The sequence below is a fragment of the Herpailurus yagouaroundi genome, unplaced genomic scaffold (assembly GCF_014898765.1).
Source record: "Herpailurus yagouaroundi ecotype Mexico unplaced genomic scaffold, PumYag 140, whole genome shotgun sequence".
In the NCBI taxonomy this organism is placed as follows: Eukaryota; Metazoa; Chordata; class Mammalia; order Carnivora; family Felidae; genus Herpailurus; species Herpailurus yagouaroundi.
Genome location: NW_024412395.1, coordinates 53781548 through 53807172, shown reverse-complemented (window position 1 = coordinate 53807172; position 25625 = coordinate 53781548). Strand labels below are relative to the sequence as shown.

General features: G+C 40.3%; 1 protein-coding gene across 7 annotated transcripts in view; it reads right to left on the bottom strand.

The window, feature by feature from the left end:
* RAPGEF4 (Rap guanine nucleotide exchange factor 4) overlaps nt 1-25625 on the bottom strand; it is a 288036-nt gene that overhangs the window by 216415 nt on the left and 45996 nt on the right. For 6 of the 7 annotated variants that reach the window (XR_005790363.1, XM_040475406.1, XM_040475408.1 and 3 more), the window contains exons 2-4: nt 23694-23836; nt 19980-20068; nt 4424-4570 (exon numbers count right to left, since the gene is read on the bottom strand). Coding sequence is in view for 6 of the 7 variants with exons in the window: in XM_040475406.1 (XP_040331340.1) it covers nt 4424-4570; nt 19980-20068; nt 23694-23836 (379 nt within the window). In the remaining variant the exon portion in view is untranslated. Of the gene's footprint in view, nt 1-4423; nt 4571-19979; nt 20069-23693; nt 23837-25625 lie in introns of those variants that run through there. The other variant, XM_040475401.1, reaches the window with a different exon arrangement.

The following is a 25625-nucleotide window of genomic DNA, read 5'->3' as shown; positions in this document are numbered from 1 at the left end:
GCTGAAAAATGAGATGTTTTATATTGTGGTTCACATATTTTATTGAGTTTTAATATCACAGAAGCGTGAGAGGAGGGATGCATTATCAACCAACTCTGAATAAATTTACCATATTCACTTAAGAAAACATGACCTAGTTTTAAGATGGAGCAACCCAATGTTCTCAAATCTGACCATAAATTAGCAACTGAAACATGGAAGAACAGGGAAGAAAATAGTTTTCATTAGGAAAGACGCAGGATGCAAAGAAAAGCATCAGGATGCTACCTCTGTTATATCTTGGGGAATACTTTTTCTGATGTATTGGTTATTGAATAATGCTCTGGCTACATTTATGGGAATCACTTTTTTAAATACTCTAGGTGTTACCAGCTTGACTTACAACATAATAGACAATATAAAGCAAGAGGTATCCGGGATGAAATTGAATAGGATTTCAAAATCTCACATGTAGGTCTCTGAGTGTGTTCTCTTCCTGCAGAGAGCTGAGGAAACTTGCCTTTGGTCAGGAAAGGAAGCAGGATTCCCTAGCTTTGTGTTGCCATTAAAGTCCCAAGTGTAAGATTTAAAATAGACTATTTGCTCAGCCTGTTAAAGAGCTACTTTTAGACTGTGCTACCTGGTAGTGGTTATAGATTGTAACTTTCAGAGTGAGAAGAAATAACTCAGAATCCTGGTTTTATCTTTTGTCCCCTTTAAGTGACAAGGGCATACATAGATAAGGAGACAAAGCTAATCAAGGGGGTACTTGACATGCAATGGGCCCAGGATGACATTCTTCAAAAGTAATTAGTCAAATGAGATGAACATGCAAATTTAGACCCATGATTCAGGTTACCTAGTTTTTACTATCCCTAACCTGTAGCCCAACACTGAGTTACTTACCTTGCCAACAAGAGAGGCACTATTATCCAGCTTACCTTTCTGCTGCCTTCTTCCTGCCACCTTACAGTTTGATGAGGCTCCTACCTGAATCCTTCCCAACATAATGCTTTCCTTTTAATGCTTGGCTTGCAGATCTCCCTCAGATTTCAGCTGACAGTATGAGTTTGGGTTTTAATTTTGCTAATGGGTATTATTTACTAGTGTAATAGATGGCTGAGTTATAAACTCCATTATCTAACATAAACAAGGAATAGGTATTCTGAATATCAGCTATTTTGCTAGCAGATTAGTGCCATATGTGTCCTCAATGGATCCCTCAAATTCAAATAGAAATAACACTTAATTATAATGATTTTTATACTCTGAAATACTATTACGACTTGGTAGCTTATTTTCTGTGTTCTCCAAGTAAAACAGAAGTCCTCCTGGAGAGAGGGAGCTCTGTCAGTCTTGTTTGCTGCTGCATCTATACCTGATAGGAGACACTCAATGAGTATTTGTTAAAAAACGAATGGTAGAGGGGCACCTGGGTGGCTCAGTCGGTTAAGCGTCCCACTTCAGCTCAGGTCATGATCTCACAGTTTGTGAGTTTAGGTCCTGCATCGGGCTCTGTGCTGACAGCTCAGAGCCTGGAGCCTTCAGATTCTGTGTCTTCCTCTCTCTCTGCCCCTCCCCCACTGATGCGCTGTCTCTCCATCTCTCAAAAATAAATAAATGTTGAAAAAAATTTTTAAAAATGAATGGTAGAATAAATAAGTCAATCTTTTTTATTTAGAAAGTAATTTAGAATTTTACAAGTTCTTAGGATTATCATGTACTATATATATATGCACAATTGTGCCCATTAATAAAGTTCTGATTAACATGGATTGGTAGACGATGGAGTTTCTTGCATTTCCATTTTAGCCTGTTAAAATGCTGATTGAGCATGTAATTTGCACTCTGAACTTAGTTACGTGAACAGGCAAATAAAATGAAGTATGCGACTAATCTCTTACTCCCTATGAGGTTCCAGTCCCCCACCTGTAAAATAAGAAGTCAGACAAAAACTCTGTCCTTTCTTTTCAGCTCAATTAAGTCACTGGCAGGGGACATCAGAAATCTGCACTGAGGTTACACTTTAAGGGTTGGATCCACTGAGCTGCAGAATCAGGTGGCAAGGTTGGGGATACCAAAGCCACCCTCAATATCAATACCCCCATTTAATAATTTTCCTTTAAGGGAAATATCTGTGGAAAGTAGTACTAAAATGTACTCAACTGAAGTCTACCGACACACTCAAACTAATAACACTAATGCATCACCGATAGTAAAGCCTCCAGACATGATGAACTTCCTGATGTACTTATTATCACCTTTGAAGCTTTCTGGACAAAAATGTTTGATCTGATCTAATCAAGCTTTTAGCTCTAACTTCCTTTTATAGAAAACCCTGGAACAGGGGTACAAAAAGATACCATGAGAAAATAATCAAACAAATATTGAATTTGGGAGAAACTAACCCAGCCTTTTTAACAAGCCAATGCCATGGAAAGGATGAGAGAGACAGAGAGAGGAAAGAAGGGAGAGAGGGAGGGTGGGGGGCGGAAGAAGGCTCGCGGCCCCCACCCGGCAGGGGGGGGGGAGAGAGAGGGACAGAGACAGAGACTCAGATACAACAATCAAATGTAAGACGTGGTTCTTTATTTGAACCTGGTTTGAAATATAACAGATATAAAGGATATGTGTTGAATATTTATTTATGGGTATTTATGGAAAAACCTGAACCGCGGACTGGATATTAGATATTAGGATGTTATCTTTAGTACTGTAAGTGAAATAATGGTATTATTGGGTATGTGGCAGGATATTCTATTTTTCTTAGGATTATGCTGAATATTTATGATGAAATGTCATAAAGTCTGTCATTTACATTAAAGTGGTTCAGCAAAAAAAAAAAAAAAGATGGGGCAAATATGGCTATATGTCAGCAACTGCCAAACTAAGTGGGGGTGTACGGGTGTTCACTGTATTATCCTTTCTGGTTTTCTGTATGTTTGAAAATTTTCCTAATAATATTAAGTTTTTCGAAAATGTTCACAGGTAGCTACTTCTCAGGAACTTCCTTCACAGTACTGAGGGCTCCTAATTAAAATAAAATTTTAAATATTTCCACAAACTATCCTCGATGAGCAACTTGAAAAAGTCATAGCAGACAAAAGCAGTTATAATGACATACATCACAGGTGGAAATCATTTTTGTTCTTAAGCCAGTTTTCCAAATTTTCTTTTTTGGAAAACAGTTTTTTTTTACATTTTTTAAAAAAAAAAGCCCCCCCCCCCCCCCAAAAAAAAAAAAAAAGGCTTATTTGCCTCAAGCTTGGTCCCTTTTAATTGACAAGAAAACCTCTCCACACACACCTCATGCAAACCTACTTCAGCTTTGCCTTCCTAAAACTAGCTTTTGTCTCTGAACTTTACAGAGCAGTTGGAGCTCTTTAATATTTTCTAAGAGGAACATTTCAAACAAGCAACCCCGCAATTTATTCACTACTGCCAAGAATAAAAGTAACAGGTTTTACCACCAAGGCCTTCCAAGGCTTTGCAGGACTTTTAAGGCAAAGCATCACTCATTCACCTGCAGGTTTGCTCCCTTAATGCATCTGTCATTTGTTTGGCTCTGGAGGAAACTATTTGATTACACAAAATTCTTTTAAGATCAAGTTTAAAATCTTAGCCACACCGCGACAAGTTGCAAAGCCTGCCAGCTCGATGGGTTAACACTTGGACATACTGAGCCAAAGACAAAGATAAGGAACAACCACAGGTTAAAATCAGAAGCTTGCAGAACTGAAAAGGAATGAGCGTAAAAGATGCAAGGTTTAGCTGGGCCTTTCTAAGTGCTCCATTTGCCATTACTACATATAAGATGATTTATTCCCCCTACTTCTTGCAAATGAGTGCAATACCCGAAGGGGCGCTGGTAAGCAGTGGTAAATGCAAAAGCCACCAGCACCGGTCGCATCCATCCACCGCTGTGCCACCAATGCATTCTGAAGTTGGCAAGTAACCAGACATCTTTATGTCCCTCATTTCCCATACCTTATTGCAGGGCACATCATTTTTAAAAGCATTTAAATGAAGCAGGTGTTAACCCCATTCATTCCACTTTACCAGGAAACATGTCAATGATGATTTTTAAAATGCAAAAGAAAATGTCAAAGTATTTTGTTCCCTGGTTAAGAATACATCTGTGGAATAGGAAGGAGGAAATACATAAAACAGTCTATGGTCATTCAAGAAATAATTATAAGGTATGTCAAACTACAGAAAATTGAGCAAGCACTAAATTAAAAATAAAAAAAGGCGGGGGTGGGGATGTCTTATGTCAAAATGGCTTTTTCACTCACTCATTTCAAAAACAAGTTTTGAAAATTAAATTCCATCTACCAGCTCGGAACAGAACACATTAAGGCTTGACTGTAATGCCATTATCCACGTGGCAGCTCCTTTTCTTTTCCGCAACTACGTTAATTGACAGAGAAGCCTTGGGGCTCACCTCCCATAGAGCCTTGAAGTCCTTCTGCTCGATGCGGAGCAGTTCACTGCTCTCCCTGGTAACGATGGTCGCATGGCGGGGTGTGTTGTCCAGAATGGACTCTCCAAAGGCTGTCCCAATTCCCAGGGTACAGATGGTCACTGCATCCTGAGAATCCCAAAAATCGGTCATGAGACAACTAAACGTTTAACCGACATGGGTGAGTTGTCTTTTCTTTGAATTTAAGTTTAACTTATACACAATAAAGCACGTGATTCAACTGCACAGTTCATCAAGTTTTGACAAATATATACACCTGCGTAATCATCACCAAAATCAAGACATAGAACATCCCTATCACCCCAAAATTTCCTTCATGCCCCTTTCCAATCAAGACCCTCCCTTCAGAGGTAATCAGTATTCTGATTTCTATCACCATAAAGGAGTTTTGCTGGTTTTAAAACTTCATGTAAAAGGAGTCAGACAATATGCTCTTTTTGGTGTCTGGCTTCTTTTGCTCCACATAATGTCTCTAAGATTCATCCACATTGTCTCATGGATCAGTAATTTTTTTTCCTTTTACTGACGAGTAATTCTCCATTGCATGGATATGTTACAATTTGCTTACCTATTGTTCTATTTGTGAACATTTGGACTGTTCCTAGTTTAGGCAGATTATGAATAAAGCTGCTAGCAGTAACCTTCTTCAAGTCTTTTTGTGGACAGTATTATCTTTTTATATGACTACTATCTGCTTTAAGAAAAAAAGGAGGGAATCTTTTGAAAACCAACAGAGATTTTTACTGAGAAGGTTGCAGTTACAATATTTCAATAGGAAACTAGAATGGAGGTACTTGTATGTCAGCCTGTCTTGAAGAGATGAGGAAACTGAGGGTCAGGGTAGTTGATTAACACGGCCCTAGTTCACACAAATAATAAGTAAGGCAGTCAGATTCTAACCACGGTTATCTGACTACAGATTCCAAGCCTTTTGTATCATGCTGCCTCCTGCAGCCACAATAGAGTAGAAACAGCATCAGATGAAGTGCAGCGTGGCCGGTTTATAAACTGCTATGAATCAGCGATTTAAGTTTCTTAAGGTATACTAAAAAAGTAATTTCCAATCTGCATGCAACATTGGTGATAATATTTGCATTTAATCCTAACTAGTTTCAAATAATGCAATAGCCACTCAAAGCCACCTGGACATTAATTTTGCAGGGCATTATCAACTAACGGAGATACACAAGGGTAATCCTCTGAGTTAGAAAACAGTTTTCCTTTCATGCATTTAAGACACGATAATAAGCAAACGTTATTAAGATCAAGTTAGTGACTCTGTAATCACATTACTAAGACAAATGCCCATAAGAATCCAGTTCCTTGAACCATAGCAAATTGCTTCTGCCCAGATATTACCATATAAAATTGTGTTTAGGAAAATAAAATCAATAATATCTCAGAAAAGAATGAAAGATTGGGGGGAAATGTATGAATAGTTTGCTAATAAATTTTCTAGAGAGGCAGTTGCAGACAAATTCAGTCAGAAAAATATCCCCAGAACCGAAATATCAATATTCAGCGAGTTAGGTATCTCTGAGTAATTTTCAAACTCTAGTAAAATGACAAGAGGGATTATGATGAATCACAGACTTCCATAAATTCTCTAGAATATCAGGTTCCCTTGAGAGTCCTACTGGCCTACTTTATCATCTGCACCCTTTGGAAAGGCTTCTTTTGCCTAATTTGTACCTTCAGTGTAAAATTCTATTTTAAAGCTTGACAGGTATGGAACCATTAATATTACTCCTGCCACTGTTCACGTAGCTTAAATATCTAAGGTTATCCACAAAGTATAATGCAAAGGAACTATGACGATCTGTTATTTGTGAGCTAGTTGTAGATTTTTATGGATTATAAACAGTCTTCTCCTCTCTCACCTCCTATCCCTGGCTATGTAGTTTGTCACCAAGAGGTATACAAAGAAAGACGTAGGCTGTGAAAGTCACATGAGCCTGGCTTCTCGCTAGTGAACAGCTCTCGTGATGGACAAAGGATTGAAGGTATTCTCGGCTCTCCCCTGGAGAGTTTAACAATTACCCATGCATTATACATCTCACCACATTAGTCCTGTTAGTGCTGCCAGTGCCCTGCCAGGTGCCAAGTGTCAAGACACATGTCTTGACCTCACGTGTCAAGACCTCTGCAAGGAGGCGCACCCAGCCTCGGCCCTTTGATCATCTTGGCCCATTTCCAGTGTCCCTCACTCTCCCACCAGAACTGAACATGGAACCCATCCTTCCCACATTTCCTCCTTCATATGTGGTCTTCTTAAGTTTACTTTATTTTATTTCTTTTTTAGTATATGAAATTTATTGTCAAACTGGTTTCCATACAACACCCAGTGCTCATCCCAACAGGTGCCCTCCTCAATACCCACCATCCACCCTCCCCCCCTCCCGCCCCCCATAAGCCCTCAGTTTGTTCTCAGTTTTTAAGAGTCTCTTATGCTTTGGCTCTCTCCCACTCTAACCTCTTTTTTTTTTTTTCCTTCCCCTCCCCCATAGGTTCCTGTTAAGTTTCTCAGGATCCACATAAGAGTGAAAACATATGGTATCTGTCTTTCTCTGTATGGCTTATTTCACTTAGCATCACACTCTCCAGTTCCATCCACGTTGCTACAAAAGGCCAGATTTCATTCTTTCTCATTGCCATGTAGTACCCCATTGTGTATATAAACCACAATTTCTTTATCCATTCATCAGTTGATGGACATTTAGGCTCTTTCCACAGTTTGGCTATTGTTGAGAGTGCTGCTATAAACACTGGGGTACAAGTGCCCCTATGCATCAGCACTCCTGTATCCCTTGGGTAAATTCCTAGATATGCTATTGCTGGGTCATAGGGTAGGTCTATTTTTAACTTTTTGAGGAACCTCCACACTGTTTTCCAGAGCGGCTGTACCAGTTTGCATTACCACCAACAGTGCAAGAGGGTTCCCGTTTCTCCACATCCTCTCCAGCATCTATAGTCTCCTGATTTGTTCCTTTTGGCCACTCTGACTGGCATGAGGTGATATCTGAGTGTGGTTTTGATTTGTATTTCCCTGATGAGGAGCGATGTTGAGCATCTTTTCATGTGCCTGTTGGCCATCTGGATGTCTTCTTTTGGTCTTCTTAAGTTTAAAGACAGGGAGTCACAAACACAAGGCAGGATCTTAAAGTTAGGAGTAGAAAACCTCGCCTGGAAGGAGAATTACTTCTAAGTTCAAACGTAGCTTTCAGCAGACTCACTATTTTTAGGACAAATGTACCTAGAAATCTGAATGGGTTTGGGAAGTATGGGTTGGGCACTGGGAAGAGGCAGGTCCTGAGAAAAACATTTTCACTCTAAAGATTAATTACTATCTTTATAGTCCATGAATGTTATTTTCTGAATCTCAGACAGGGCCTTGCAATGTGCTTAGAAGAGAATTATCAAAAGAGAAATTTGCAATCTAATGTTCTCTCATTTAACAGAGCCAAGATAGGTTGCTGAATATGTACACTGAAATGTTGAATGAATGTAAGTCAATGAGGTGGGAGCCCTCTGACTTTGGTCCACACTAACATCTAACCAGATCCCTATGGTCAGAATTCCAACCTTGAACCCCTGCAGATAGGCTGAATGCATGCCTTTGGCTGGGGCTGTAAGTATCCATTTCTGAATGTAATATTACTATTTCTTTAAAGTTTACACATACTCTAGGGGCGCCTGGGTGGCTCGGCTCAGTTGGTTAAGCGTCCAACTTCGGCTCAGGTCATGATCTCAAGGTTCACGGGTGAGAGCCCCGCGTCGGGCTCTGTACTGACAGCTTGGAGCCTGGAGTCTACTTCGGATTCTGTGTCTCCTTCTCTCTTTGCCCCTCCCCGTCTCAAAAATAAATTTAAATTTTTTAAATACAAAAGTTTACACATACTCTAAAGATCTGCTCATGTCTCCATACATGTTCAATAGAGACTATTCAGATTATTTTATTTTCTGCTCATTCTCAGATTAATGTGCAGAAAGAAAATATTTATAGTGACACAGAGACTGAAGACACTGGTCAGCACCTGCTCAGGGAATATAAAATATTAACAGAAGCAAAGAAATGTTCTATTTTGATAAGATGGCAATTTACTTTAAGGATTTCCAAATATGAAATGTAGATTTAAAACTCTGAGTGTCTTCAACATAGGAAGGTAGATTGAGCAGATGCTACTGGAGTCCTGCTGGACTCCTCCCTACTCTTCACCTCACCCCACCCCCAAAGTCATTGTAGCTTTCGGGACAGTTGCAATACACACGTGTGGCTTCCTCTCTCAGGCATCTGCATTGCTCCACCTGAGGGCAGAGTGCTGGGCACTCGATGCCTGCAAGAGGCAACCTCCACCAAAGAGGCATGAGAGGAGGAAGATAAATACCCGAGCTTCCTAACTCTACACAGTTCGTGGAGGATTGCCTGGAAGAGTGAGTCTAGTTGAAATCTTAACACACTTTTATTGGCTTTCCCTCCTTCGATGTCTCACTTTTCCACTTCCTTACAAGGCTTCCTGGGGTCATCTTCAAAAATAACCACTTACAGCTCAATCTTAGGCTCTAGGTGGAATTCCAGGGAAACCCAAAACAAGCAAGTAGGTTAGCCAAACATGGCTGGGAGTCCTATGTTACACTGAGACCTCTGGGGAGGCACAGGGCTGAACCGGCACTCCCAAAGGGACTTCTGTAAAAGGGGCAGAGACCAGCTTATCACTTACTGCTTTGCAGCAGACACACAGTAAGTGCAAGATCCCCTGGATGACACAGGGAAAGACTTCCTCGTGTTATTAGTAAAGCATATTGGGTCTTTATTAGAATTGATGCCAATTCTACTATATAAGTAGGGGTCATGGGCGCTCAAAAAAGGAGTGACCTGTGGCATGTCACTGACATGTCATCTGGTTTTTTCCTCCAATCTCATGCAACTCTCTTTCACCTATCAGTCAACATAGTCACTCCTTCTCTTATCCTCTAAAACACTTAATAACCAACTTATCCTTAATGGTACACATTCTACAGTGCGTCAGCATGTACATGGATCTCCACGTGTGTGAGTGCACTAAGCCAGTATCTTGACTGTGATGCCTTATTTATTCCTCACAACAGTTAAATGAGATAATGCATTTGAACTGCTTCACACAGAGCCTGACTGAAAAGAAATGTTTAATAAATTGTGGGTATTCTTACTGATGGCAGTATTCGAACAATTCTGCAACATCATGGCTATTTCACAGGCTGAGGAAAATCAGTCCCAGAGATGTTCAGGAATTTGTCCAGGAGCATGGCTAGTGAGTAGGAGTTCAGACGAGAACTAGTGAGTCTAATCACCTCTGCATATACCTCTGCAATGATCATATGAGATGTTAAGTACCACTTGCCAAGGCTCAGTAGAAAAATCAATTAAAGTAATAATTAAATCCACACAGGTTTTTTCCTTCAGTCAGTCAATCTGTATTTTTATTTACATACATTTATCTATATATATTAAGTCCCAATCTCCAGGAAAATAGAAAACAGCACTGCTCCCTCTCTAACCCTCCTTTCATTACTGGGGTCCACTTGGCCCTCATTGAGAGGATCAAATCCATCCCAGACTAGGGCACCAACCTCTTAACTCATTAGGAGAAATGTAAGCAATCATTAGTTATTCCTACTCTGATCCTGTGCCCCAGTTGCTAACAACGGAGTTCCTACCTCAGTGGGAGAACGGAGTTACTGCCTTTCTTCTGTGTCTCTGCCTTAATAACCTATCTGGTATCTTAATTCTTTTCAAAATGGCCGTCTAGTTCTGACAGCCCTCACCAGCATCCTTGCCATACACACATGTATGGCAACATCCTTCTCCAACATCCTTCTGTGGCCAGGCCTGTTCGTCAGCCCACCTGGCTGCCCACTTCCATCACTGGGCCCACTTCCTGACTCCCTGCTCATCACCAAGTTATAGCCCATCATGTTACCATTAGTTAGACCTACCCCATCCTGCGCTCTACTAACCTGGGGGCCGCGCTGCTCCAGTGTTCAGTCACGTTCCATGTCCTGCCCGGCATACCTGAACATGCCCTGTAGACAGCTCCTACCTCCACCATAGACAGCCTCCAGTTTTCAGGCTCACCTCCTCTGCCCAGCTAAGCACCAACTGAAGTCGTGAACATTATCTTGGCACAGTATGTATTTCAGTGGCATAGGCAGGGTCTGGTTATCTCCATTCATAAACGTTCGTGTTAAGTAGGTTAACAAACACGTCAGTAAAGTCACCCTGATGGAAGGCAGGGAGTATTAGGCAAAGGACACGCATGTGGCGGCACCAAGAGTCAGAACACTCCAAGCTCAGGAGGAAACTTCCCTGGAGTGTAGTGACAAAAGTACAGCCCTCGTAGACCTAGATTCAAAACTGTTCTCTGCCAATTATCATGGTCTTGCAGCTTTGGGTAAAATGATCCCAGGAAGCTTAATATCCTCATTTGTGAAATGGGCACAAGCAGGATTAAATATAAATAAAACAATACACAGAGTCAAGGATGGTTCCTAGCACATAGTAGGTGCTCCATAAATAATGGAAAATAGTATTTCTGACTTTGTCATGTTTATATACACATTTAGGTTAACCATATTACTAAAAAGCAAATTACATTTTTCTATTATTGAAAGAACAGAGAACCTCTACATTCATTTTGTGTTAATCTTCAATGAACGATGGTTTTTCAACACTTAAATTCTAAGTTTCTCTGTCTCCCAGTCTGGATGTCAAGTGGTTTGAATGATCTGCAAAACACTTCAGCTCTCTGGGGGAGCTTGCATTCAAAGGAACCCTTCTGATGAATCCTGCTGAAAATCAAAGAATCCTTTTGTGCTGCTACTAATCACCCCTTAATTTATCTGCTTTGTACATCTGAATTATGATATGCTAGGTTTTCTTAAAGCAGGTGTTCTCATATGAAGCATTTTATTTGTTTGTTACGCTATAAACAAAGCTACACTATGAAAATAGGAACGGTGTTAAGAAAGCCAATGGCTGTTATCACTGATATCAGAGGTAATAAACACGTGCTTTGCAAATGTCTATACGCATCCACAGAAATCCAACTTACACAAGTTACAGCCTGATGAAATTTAAAATAACTAGCAATCAACAAACAGACATAAGAATTCTCTCTGATCAGTACATCAAGATTTTTTTTCCTTAAACTGTCCTTTAACTTCAAGGGGTATCAGATTTTTTTAGTAAGTATATCTAAATCACTCTGTATTAATAGCTCAAGAAAAGTTAACTGTCTCATGGCATATTTATTGTTTTGGATACATGTTGGGTTAACATCAGCGAACAAATTGGTCCTTTAAGTGCACAGACCCTGAAATGTAAATTCTTACAAAGCAAATATTTTGACAATATTTTTATTTTAGGACTAGGGCCAATACTTGCCATTAAGTTTGGTAGTGCCTGGGTCTATTTCATGAGCTTGAATTTAGTATTGGAATTTACTGAATGCTGCAAGTCTTTTTAAAAAATAAAAATTTGTCAAGACATTAAATTGTAAGTGCTGTCTGAAGAGTTTATTGCCAAGCACAAAGGCAAAATACTTCCAAGTCAAATGTGTTTTTTTTCTAACAGACAGCAAAGACAGATTTGTTACTTTTACAGCACTTCCCTGGAATCACAGTGTTAGACACAGCTTAACGAGATCAGGCAAGCTGGCTGCAGGAAGTTTCGATGAGAACATGAGAAGGGACTATCATTAGCATTCCAATAACTGAATCAGGGAGGCCAGCTTCATTTCAGCAGAAAGCCAATCTGTCCTGCACCGTGGCTCAGTCCTGCATCCACCCAAACAAAGAATTACATGGCAACAAAACTAAACACAGTGTGTAGAAGCCTCGCGCAGGATGCTAAATAAACTACGGATGGGTTCCTAACAAATAACATGACCTGAACAGACAAGTAATAAGAGATCATAAACCACCACTATGGACTTGGCTCCTTTCACGTTTCATGGGCTCATTAAATGTGTTCAGAAAATGTTCCCTGATGATAGCAATGTTCTCTGTCTGAAAATAATGGGGTGAAACGAGAGTAAATGAGAGAATCAGACAGGCTAAGACAGAAAGACAGAGAATGATAGAGAGAGCCACATGATAGAGAAACAAGTCTGTCCTTCAAATTTCATAAACAAAAATTCAACGCTTAAAAACATCTTTGCTGTAGAGACAAAAAAAGAGGGCAAATAAAAGCACATTTTACTTTGGGGGAAGTACCGGTGAGAGATCGTTTTTCGAAAATTGGACTAAAAACTGCCAGAGAATGTTACAGAAACAGATGAGAGGGTGAATAAAGTGCAAGTGCCAACAGCAGCCAGGGTTCTCTGATCCCAGAGAATGGCTGAATAACATCGGTGAACGGCTTGCCATTCTAATACCGAGTACATTTCCTGCTTTCTCTATGCTAGCACTGCCCTCTTGTGATAAAATGAGAGCATTGCAGGCATTGCAACAGGCTGCACTCCACTCTAGGCAACAAACCTTTCCTTCTGGAATTAGTAAGAAAAAAGTACCAGAACCCCTGCTCTATGCCAAGCTTCCCACGAAGTGGTCTGTATACATTGACTCATTTAAGGTAGAAATCCCCAACTTATAGGTAATCTAACTTGCCTAAGGTCACACAACAATCAAGTAGCAGAGAGAGGATTTCAAAAGAGGTCTGATTATAACCACTGTGTGTTGCATTAGGTAAAAATACTTTAAATAAGCATCTGTTATACAGATGTAGAAGTTTTAATGAATTGATACACCATCTTACTCTCTATTTTGCAGCATGAACTTCTAGTCACTTAGCAGTCAGAAGAAATTCTTCTTTCATGCGACAGGAAAAATATACTTTTTTGGTGCAAAGATTAACTTTTAAACCTTATATGTTTCTAGGGTTTAAATATTTATCATGCCAAAAAGGCCCTTCACTTATAAAATCTGCAGAGAAACACAGGACCTTGTCTCTCTCTTTCTCTCTCCCCATCGCGTGCGTACGCGCTTTCTGAAACACACACATGGAGTTGAGTATGGCTGCCTATTTATCGTTTTTGCGTGTATTACTTATTATGTATAATTTATTCCAATATCCACTTTTCACTCTAAATCCATTCAAGTATTAATAAGAAAAGAGTACACTGATAGCATTATCATTCTAGTGGGAACATAAACTCTCTAACTTTCAGGCCGTGTGGTTAAATAGGCACTCAAGACAGGCAAGTTCTTGAGCACAAGAGTTCCACTGTGGATGTCCGAGGGCGTTTGTGTCCTGGTTAGGCTTAGGTAAGAGACTGAGGGTGGGGGCAGGTATTGGCGGGAACGGGAAAGATTAATCCTTGATAGGATCTGTGCTGCCAAGTAGAAATCTTTGTGAACATGTGAGCCAGCTGGGACACAGTGGGTTGGTGGCGTGGTCTGTGGGCAGGTTCCCTTGCTGAGCACTCTGAGTTTCAAGGGGTAACACAAAGAATGCTCAAGGCAGGAAAAGTGCCTAGAAAGCTGGTAGGTGCGCCTTTGACAATTACATATGGACATGGGGTACAAGTGTTTTGGAAGTAAGCTTTGTTTATGGAGTAGTAGAAGCAATATAATGCATAGGAAGGTATTTCCAAGGATAGCTGTCTCTACAAGTTCATCAAAATAACAGAACAGAATAGTCTATGTATTTCTCAGAATTCATAGAACAAACACAGTTTCAAGTCCATAGCAAAAGAAATGAAAGCAATGGAAGTACGGAAGCGGAACAGTGTTGGCTTGGGGCTCTTCCCAGAAAGGCCTGTGTCAGAGGGAGAGAAGTTGGTTCCAACCAACACTCAGCAGGATTGTGCACCAGTGTCTGATGTGCTCTGAGTTGGGAGCAGACCCACAGGATGAGAAAGAGTCTTCCTGCTAAGTCATGCCTCCCCAGCTGGCAGACTTGTGGTTTTGAAACTGACCAGGTGGACCAACTCCAAGCAAAACTGGGAGGTAAGCCATCCTTGTTCCCCACAGTCCAATGGCTCTTTGTCTCTATCCCCTCCTCCCAGCAAAGGGCTTGAAGCTTACACTACCACTGAGTGGAGTGGTTTTAATACTTTTCCAAAATGTGGAATCAACAGCTTTCTTCAGAATCTTGGGCACCAGTGACCCAAGGGGGCAAAGAAGGATCTATTCATTACCACCACCCATGGACACCGGTAGGCACTTGGGAGCAAGTACCCTTTGAAGACCCCTTACAGACATCCACACAAATGGCCACACATGCTGGCCAAAGGTAAGGATGACAAGAGCAGAGTACTGGATTGAGTAAGGAAGTCATGGGGATTTCCAGCTCTATGGGTCACCACTGTATCATCTTGAACAGACCACTCATTCACATGGGACTTGAGTAAGTTACAACACAGTTGGGTCTGCTTACTAGGGCAGCTCAAACAAAACAATGGAAGTGAAATGGTTTCTAAATGATGAGAGTTACTATAACTATGCTCGTAGGATACCACTAATGGGAGATAAGTGTGACCCCTCAACCTGGAGTCCAAAGAATTCAAAAAGAACCTGCAAAACCAATCATACAGAAGGCAAGAAGCTGTGCTTTTTTAATCCAGTGAGCAAAAAAGTATAAGGGAATGATGAAAAGGCAGAAAAAGTAGTATTATATTAAAACAGGCAGAAAGGTAATATAAATTTCTGAGCCAAATAAAATATTTATGCCATTTGTATTCTTCAAATTTATGTATAGTTATCTCTTCCTATCACCATATAAAAGGGTGATTTTGTTCAGAAAAAAAATTCCATCAGATCAATAATGCCTAATAAATATATGACATAGAAACACTGTATCAGAATCTGTGAAGGGCTTTCTTTCTTATGTGCCCTTATTTCAATTTCTGGCATCACCATCCACCTCTTTAACCAAGTCCAGATCCCCACTTTCTCTCAGCCCCCATACATCCTATCAACCCAAACTCGAACCCTATCACCTCCACCTTGGACATAGTACCTCAATCTCCCTCCCCTATCACCCATACTTATCTACCCCATCTTCTAGCCTAGAAACCTTTTGAAGGGATGGACCATGCTCATTTAACTGATCTAAAAGGTGGTGGAAGGAGGAACCCACATCCAGGGGCAGCCCAGCAGAATGTGAGAAGTGGGTCTTCCCTGATATTATGTCTCAGGTGGAGGAAACATCTGCAAGGTGGCTTGGAGATGAGAGGTGTGGAGTTCTGAGCTGGAATCAGCGGGTGGTTGCCTGAGCTGCAGGGGAAAAGCTTCTCCCCACATTCATTATTACTTCTGCTTGGCACCTATACAGCCATAATGGTCAAGAACTTCAGCCTCAGAATCTCAAAGAACTGGCTCCGATACCTAATGGATGAGTGACCTTGGGAGAGTTATTTAGCGTCTACCTGTAAAGTGACACTAATAATAGCACTAAACAGGGGTGGAGAAGGGGGCTGTAGCTTAACAGCCAATGAAAAAATGCTTGAAAAGTGCTTTTCACACAGCTACCTGTAGTGGGCGCTCCATTACCATGATCTATTCCTGCTCTTATCCTGCCATTCTGGCTCAGCTAACACCCCACTGAGGGTATGTCTGAAACTTAGAGATTCTAAGTTTGGGAATTTATCATCACCATCTCTGATTTCTGACCCTCTGATGAGAAGAAAGGCCACTAAGAGACTTGAATGAAAATGGAGGGTCAGGCTAGCAAAACTGCCCTACCCACTTATAAAGATTTCACTCTTTTGTGCTGTTACCTCCTTTCTTTTTCCTTCACTATCTTAGTCTCTTAACTTTTCTTTTTTTTCTTTTACTTCCCTGCTCACCTTTTTTCCTGTGTGAGCAGCAGGAAGAACGTGAAATTTGGAATATGTTAGACCTGAATTCAAATCTTCACTTGGCCACATACATTTGTATGACCCAGGGAAAGTTACACCTGATGTTGCTGAGCTTTGTTTTCAAGCCCAGTTGTAAAACAGAACATGAATGCCAAAAGATGAAGTCAGTTAATGCACACAGAATCCCTAGCAAGTATAACACAGTGAAGGCACTTAGCAAAGTTGTTGCTGGTCTCAAGGGGTAGGAATTGTAGGTCTTTCCTTGCTTCTCCTCCCATGGCCCATTATCCAACCCCATTTCACTCCCAACGGAGGCAGCTGATAGTTAATTTTATGTGTTGACTTGAATATGGCAACCAGTTTGTTTAGTCAAACATTAGTCTATATTTTGCTGTGAAAATATCTTTTAGACATCTTTAACATTTATGATCAGTAGCCTTTAAATGAAGCAAATTATCCTCCATAATGCAGGTGGGTTTCATCCAATCAATTGAAGGACTTAAGAGCAAACATGTTTCTCTTGAGGTCTCGCAAAGAGGACAGAATTCTGTTTCCAGACTACCACACAAGAATTCTGCCTGGGTTTCCAGCTTTCAGACTGATGACTGCAGCATCAACTTTTGCCTGATGGCCAGCCTGCTGGCTTGCCATATGGATTTCAAACTTACCAGCCCTCACAGTCACATAAGCCAGTTCCTTAAAATAAATTCCTATCTATCTGTCTATCTTTTATTTGTTCTATTTCTCTGGAGAACTTTGACTTATAGAGAGAACTACTCTGATTGGCTTACTAATCACCCTGATTTGGTCATATTACTGGAGGGCAGAGATTCAGGGCCCATTACAAGGCTAGCACAGGTGCAAGTGGCTTTTTTATTTCTCCCTGTCAAGCAACTTGCCATGGGAGGAGGTTCAGCCATCTTGCTCATTCTCTTTAGCTTCTTTCTCCCAGGTGGCTATAACCATGTCCTGCGGGTGACTGTCTGAGTTGGCTGGAAGGCTGGGCCCTCTCTGTTTCTCAGACTCCTCTTTGGAGAGGTGAAGGATGTAGACATCAATGAGCTTTCTCTTCCATATACCTTAGTGATATAAATCAATCCAGAAAACCCTGGTTGGACAGTGTGGGGTGAAGTACACAGGAGGCAGTAAACCAGATCTGGTATAAAGCTAGTAACTCCTAACAACTTAAGAGAAGACCAAGCCCAGCTTAGGAATTGGGTCTGAGATCAAAACCACAGCTAAAGTTAAAAGTCTGTTAAGATTTTTAAAACCCCACAGTTAATAACAAAGTGTTACTCATCTATTCTTGCTAGAACCCCATGATGAGAAAATTGGTCCAGGGCAATATTCCAGGAACTTCTGGCCATACTATCTTAATACCATCAAAATCTCATGTCAGCTTTGAACATTTGATGTGTCAGTATATTCATGCTGATGTTATTTATCATCCCTTAGGTACATCTGCTCTGCCTTTTTCCTTCTTCTCTTTCCTCTCTGTTTTCCTTTCCTTCTCACCTTTCTCCCCCTTAATTCTCATCTTTGTCCCCTTTCCTCTCTTTCCTCACCATCTCTTTCCAGTTCTTCCCCTCTCTCCATCAGCACTCATTCACAACCACCTGGAGGAGCAAGGAGAACCATTCTCTACAGGCCCTGTCCCCTCCACACCTCCACACAAGTGAGACCCGGTTAAGGTAAACATCAGGAACAGCCCTGGGCAAGGAGCCCGAGGATACCCTCCAGGACAGCAGTCTGCAGGTGGAAGGTGTGCAGAGATAAGAGACATAGGGAATCTGAAAAGATGACACATACCAGAAAGAGGGAACTTGCATGAGTCACCACATTTTTTTCAGTAGGCTTTACACCTAGAGCAGAGGCCAATGTGGGGCTTGAACTCACGACCCTGAAATCTGCAACCAAGCTGAGATCAAAAGTTGGACCCTTAACTGACTCAGCCACCCAGGAAACCCTCATCACAGTTCTTTTGAGTCAAAATTACAGAGCAGTGTCTAAGAGCCTATGTTCAGGTGCTGACTTCTTGGGTTTGAAGTGTGGTTCCCCCAATTTCTATATAGGTTACTTGGGGCAAGTTATTTAACCAGTCAGGGCCTCAACTGCCTCATCTGTTAAACGAGAACAGTAATATGACCTACCCCGTAGGGTTGTTGTGAGGATTAAAGGAGTAAATAAATACCTATCAGGTGCTTAGAACACTGCCCTGCACATGGCAAATACGCAAGAAATGTAGTTGTTCTCTCAGTTCATTGAGAAAGTGAGGCAGCTTACAAGAATAAAAAACTCACCTCTCACCTTGGCATCTGAACTCCAGGAGATAACTGGCTCTGTGAGAGAAGGGGAGAGGGACAGTACCAACAAGGCTGACAGGCACAGGTCCCACGCAGTTTGTAATGGAAAGTTCTATGTAGTGATGCACAGAAAAAGTATCTATGGGTTAAGCAGGACTTGGGCACTGGCCTGAGACTCTGCCCATCCATAACAGTGGGAATAACATCGGCAGCTATATTCCAAACTCTAAATGCCCACCTTATCAACAATCTTTAGGATACTTTTCCATTTTTAAATGGTTGGCTGCCCCCAACTCCAATATGCACACATATGCCTGAAAATTTTTAATCTCAGATATAATGCATCATAACTGTGTCTCCATTTGGAGTATGTTACATATGAAAAAGGCTTAGAGACAGAGTCTTAAACATGATACTTGGCTGTAGGCTATTTATTCCCTTGGCTGATTTATACATTTTTCTTGATAATTTTTTCTGATTTTACAATTAGCCAATTCTCTTCCATCAGTTTTTATATGAATCCTGAATATGTAGGTAGAAAACTTGGGCTGTTTTCATACTGAGGCTTGAAGGTGGCCTTTAGACTTCTGAGATTCAAGGTTCCTGACTCCAAACAGGGAAGTTCTGTACATTTGGGCCCCAAGGATAAGGATGAACAAGGGTCATTGCAGATGTGAAAGAAGAGTCTGGGTTCAATTTTAAATATTCACAAATATTGTGAGAGGAAAAAAGAGAAAATGAATTTTATCTCCTAGGATGCTAAGCTCCTCAAAGGTCACTAATGAAGATCAAGTAAGCAAGTAGCACACTTTAGGAAAATACATATATATTATTAGCCCTTCCACATTTGAGAAGATGAGGCAGAGCAACTGTGAAAGATTTTTAGGGAGACTGTATCAAGCACATTTCTCCTGCATCGCTGTGGCACCTACAGGGCTGATGAGGGATCACATCTAGGACACAGAAAAGTTAGGATACCAGAAGGAGGAAGGAGGAGACACCCAGGAAGACTTGATTCTCTGTCCCCTTTGCTCACATTTCAACTTACACAACATCAATATATAACTGTGCAATTGAATTGTTTGCATTTCCCAACAGATAGCAAGCTCCTGAAAGGCAGGCAATGTGTTCTTGCACTTCATGTTCCAATACCTGTCACCATACTCAAACCATGGAAAACATGCAATATATATGCTTCTTGAGTAACTTAATAAAAGAATTCAACAAACACTTGTTGAACTCCTTCCTATGGGAGAGAGGCCATTTTGAAAGTTTGAAAATGTAATTTTGATGGCATAAAATATATAGACCTAATGTGTCTTTAAAAATAATACTAATAAATCCTACTTAAAAAAAAAAAAAGATAAGGTATCTTACCTGGTGACTGCTGGTCTCAGATACTTTCACATCCAAAGACCCTGCCAGGACAGCATACCAGTTTGTTCCAATATCACCCTGGCGAAATACTGAAAGAGAAACAGTAAGGTAAATATACCAATATAAGCTGATTTTACCATATGACCACTGGTCATTATAAGCATGACTTGGATCTAGCAAAGCTTACCACCCCTCCTCTATCTGTTCTCAGAAAAGCTTGACGTATTTCTCTTTTCCTCATCTATCAACAAAGCTATATCTTATTTATTCTATGAAGTGGAACTCTATTAAAGGGAACTCTTTCATATTTACAGAGTAAGTAATAAGGGATGATAACCCTAAATGCTAGAAGATCCTTTGAATTTAAGAATTCACTAATGTTCTATGTAATTTATCTTAAATACATTTCATTGTATTGCAATTCTTAGAAAATTATTACTCTAGATGGGGTACATATTAACAAGGTTATTTGATTCAACAAAATTCTATCCTATCACCCCCATTTCCTAAATCTATTTGCATTAAAAGTAGTTTTTAATAGAATGTCTCCTTTTAAGCTAACCAATAAATGAGTAAGAAAAATAAAATCTGCTTTAAAATTTTTAACTAGTATTGTCACTGTCCACTTTCTAAATTTTTTTAACATTTATTTATTTTTGAGAGAGTGAGAGAGACAGAACACGAGAGGGGGAGGACAGAGAGAGAGGGAGACACAGAATCGGAAGGAGGCTTCAGGCTCTGAGCTGTCAACACGGAGCCCAACGCGGGTCTCAAACTCACGAGCTGTGAGATCATGACCTGAGCCAAAGTCAGATGCTCAACCTACTGAGCCACCCCGGCGCCCCATCACTGTCCACTTTCTTATTTGCTTTATAAATTCATTGCTTTTAGGCATTAGGAGTTAACTACTCTTTGGAAATAACTCTCATCAGAAATTTCTGAACCCAATTTTATTTTACTTTTGTAATCTTAGAAAGAAAACTTAGATATTTAGATAGAACCTTAGTTCTTATACCATGTTAAGACCAGTACTTTGGAAAATCATTCTGAAATACAGGTTCAAAAATCTCAAACAAATCCAACTATCCTTTTAAATATCCTGGCTAAATAACTAGATTGAATGATCTGATATTTTAAAATTCGTTTCGCAATTAGAGTCAGAAGTCAAGTGACTAAATGAATCACATGACAACTCAGTGGGACAGCTGAGTTCTGGCAAGGCTAGTACTCCCTGCGTAAGAGCAAGCTTCTAGAAGCCATTATAATAATGATGACAAGCTGCTCTAAACTCTCCCAGACATGCTTCAGAAAGACAAGAACAACAATGGCACCCCACACAAGTGCAATAATAAGCTTAAGAGGAGAGATTAAGGGATTTATAGCTGCCCTCTCCAACAACTCTGCTATTCCCAGTCTTTGTAAGTGACTTTATTGAGAGTTAGGGTTTTCCCTGTCATGAACTTTTTGACCCCCAAAGACATTCTCACTTGCCAATCAATTTTACATTACAAATTAATCATGGAGGATTCATTTTGAAAATGGTTTTAAGAAACAGAAAATAGAGTCTCATCCCCAAAAGAATGAAGTTTCCGATATCTATAAGAAAAAGATATACTGGCTTGAAAACAATATGTATAGATGACTTTTTAAATAGAAGTATGACTATGTTTGCATGGATACACGTGGGAAGACATCTTGAAGGAAACACATAAAGTGTTAATAGCAATCTCTGGGTTTGGGGATTGTACATGATTTTTATTTTGCTTGTCTTCCAAATTTTCTACAGTAATATCTGACAGACCCTGTTGGTCTCCCACTCAGAATGATACCTCCCCTCCTCTTATCTAAGTTAACACAGATTTTATACAAGTTTCCACCTTCCTCTACAGGACTATGAGCTCTGAGCATAGGGTTTCTTCCCTAGCTCCACTGGAGTAATCATGATTGGTCCAAACCAATCACAGTGATCCAATTATCTCTGACAGTGATCAGTTTAGATGTGGGCATATGATGCAATTCTGGCCAGCAAACAGGAAGTCTACTGGGGACTTCTGAAAATAGACACAAGAGGAAAATAGACACAACAGGATATCTTTGTATTGGCATGTGATGGGGCTCAAGGCCAAAGTGGCATATTGATTATTTTGAATTAAAGCTGATTGAGAAACAGTCCGTGCAAGGACATTCTGACCCTCTACTGCATCCCCCAGAAAGCAGGAAATAAGTCTCCCATGTGAAAGGTACCCTTCCTGCACCAGGAGATAGACATCCTTATCACCAGAGATAGAGAATTCAGGGCTGAGAAGGTTTTATAAACAAACTGTGCTTAGTTTCTTCACTAATTAGTACCCAAGTCTAAGTTTCTTTGTCATTGGTTTTCTACAAACTTAGTGCTTCTTTGTCTAAAAGGTATATAAACAGATTGCTATGGTTACTTCTTAGGTCCCATATCTGTGAGACCACTGCATGCATGAAATTAATTTTTTTTTCTCCTGTTAATCTGTCTTGTGTCAATTTACTGGACCAGCCAAAAGAATCATGAAGGGTAGGGGGGAATTTCCCCTCCCAATACATGTAATATCTCTAACTGCTATAGCTGTCAATCATTTGGGTCAAGTCTGAGAACAAAAGCCAACACCTGAGGATGCATGGCAAAACATATACAAAACAAAAACAAACACAAAAACAAAAACAAAATGGGAGAGCCATATGACCTTAGTAATGTCTTTGAGTCACTTAATTAACTCTGAAGCCCTCCTATCTCAAGACTTCTTGAATATGACTAATTAATTTTTCCTTCCTTGAATTTTCCCTCTTGAATAACTGATATTCATGATAGTTGGATGGGGGTTTTCTGTGGCTGCAGCATAAAAGTGTCCCAACAGATGGAAAAGCATTCTTTTTTTTTTTTTTTTTAATTTTTTTTTTCAACGTTTATTTATTTTTGGGACAGAGAGAGACAGAGCATGAACGGGGGAGGGGCAGAAAGAGAGGGAGACACAGAATCGGAAACAGGCTCCAGGCTCCGAGCCATCAGCCCAGAGCCTGACGTGGGGCTCGAACTCACGGACCGCGAGATCGTGACCTGGCTGAAGTCGGACGCTTATCCGACTGCGCCACCCAGGCGCCCCAAAAGCATTCTTTTTTAATGATAAAATTTTTTTTTTACTTTTTCAAAAAGAATTTTTTTAAATAGTTATTTTTGAGAGAGAGAGCACAAGCTGGGAAGGGGCAGAAAGAGAGGGAGACACAGAATCTGAAACAGGCTCCCAGCTTTTAGCTGTCAGCACAGAGCCTGGCACGGGGCGCAAACCCACGAATCATGAGATCATGACCTGAGCCAAAGTCAGAGGCCCAACCCACTGAGCTACCCAGGCACCCCAAAAATATTTTTTAAATACAGCTGTTACCTGATCATTTTACTTTTTATATTTGAGTGTCTAAGGATTTAGCTGAATATATGAATCAGTACATCCTTCTAGATCTATCTTCCAAGCTACCCTGGAAGATCCATTTACATGCTGTGAATAAAGTGAAGGAAATGCCTACAGGCAAATGAATAAACAAAGCAAAGGGAAATGTCAGCCTAATACCTTTGGTTGAAGCTCAAATATTTGGCACATAAATACTCCATGTGTTATCTAGCCCCATAGGATAACTGCAAATGAGCACAAACCATACATGAAAATACTCCACTGAAGTCGCATTTCTTACATGTAATTCCTTTTTCCAGATTCTCATAATAACCACATAAACAAATCTGATGAAGAAGATTTGGATGAAATTTCTCAAAAGCCTTAACTTCTTTCAGCCTTGTAAAGATGATATCCACATCTTCACTGGATCGTTCCAATGGTCTATAAAGGGGAGAAAAGGCACAAAAAGCTGTATCAATAAGGATTTACTTCAATCAATATGCATTATGTTAATTATATTCAAGTTTATGCAACCATCCCAATTACAAGTATTTCATTGCAAACATTTATACACTTATCCCCATCACAGGTTAGGCTGTGCTTAGGCTAGGCTTTTGTTAACTATTCACCTTAAATCACAACTATTACAGATGGTGTAATACTCTTGATTTATAGTAAGGAATATAGTGGTCTCTACCCACTGTTCCTTATACATAGCTCCTGAAACTCTTGTGATTTTCTACATAAGAGCCATAGGGGCATCTTCTGTTATGCTAGTTGGTCTTTTGTCCTTTGTTCCTGAGATATTTCAGGAGCATAAAGGTAAAATGGCTGTCTTATTATTTATAACAAGACCCTCTCTTTACAACTGCATTTATGTTACTAAGGTAACATTTGGAAAACCCTTAGGTAACCTAAGAATGGAGGCTGGTTGCTAAGGGAACTAACCATGTGATTAGAGGGCTGAAACTTGCAGGCCCACCTCCTAACATCTGGGGAGAAGTCTGCAGATTGAGTTCAATCACCAAAGGCCAATGATTTAATCAGCCATGCCTACATAATGAAGCCTCCATAAAAACCCCTGAACTATGGGGCTCAGAGAACTTCCACGTTGGTGAACATGTGAAGATTTGGGGAAAGTGACATGCTGGGAAAGATCATGGAAGCTCCATGCTCCTTGCCTTATGCATGTCTTCCATCTGGCTGTTCCTAAATTATATTTTTTTTTATAAAAAAAGATAAAAAACAAAAAAAACAGCAAACTAGTAAGTAAACTTTTTCCTGAGTTCCTGAGCCACTGTAGTACATTAATCAAACCTGAGGTAGAGGGTGTAGGAACCTCTCTGATTTACAGTGACTGGCCAGCACAAGTGACAACCTGGACTTTTAATTGGCATCTGAAGTGTTTCTGACAGGGCAGTCTGGTGGGCTGAGCCCATAACCTGGGGGATCTGATGCTCTCTCCAGGTAGATAGTGTCACAATTGAATTGAATTGAGTTGAACGGTAGGAGATTCAGCCAGTGTCTCAGAATTGCTTGCTGTGGAAAACCCACACATTGGTGTCAGAAGTGTTGGGTTACCATAGTAGTGGAGACAGTGAAGGAGACACGGGAGGAGTTTTTCCTTTACAGATGGCTAAAGTGGGAATCAGTCTCTGAGTCATGAGTTCAAGCACAGTTCAAGCTTCTGGGTATTGCTTAATCCTTTAGAAGCACCAGGATGTGATAAGATACACGAAAACTCAGGTTTTATTTAAAATTGGAAGTCACAAACACAAATGTCTGATTGGCAGTGGCCAATCAGATAAATCAAATAGGTAAAAAGAGCCAAATATAAGGGGAAAAAATCTCTACTATATGAAAACAATGGTGAAAGCTCAAAGATAAATAAGAGCTGATACTAAGCCTCAATGTTGGCAATACTCTAGGGAATGGTGGGCATCAGAATGAACTGCAGAGATGGGACTGCTAAAAGGAACAGGTCTTACTTAGCTGTTTTCCTTATTACTGGTTTTCTGTGGACACATGGCCCAGATGTTGTCATATCTTCCAACTGTTTAAGGAAAGATATCTAGATCTTTGTTTACATTTCTTGAACATTGTGTAGACTACACACACACACACACACACACACACACACACACACACACACACACACCATCTATGGACTAGATCCAACTTGTTGACCACCATCTTGTATTCTCTGGATTAAGATGAACCAAAAAACCAA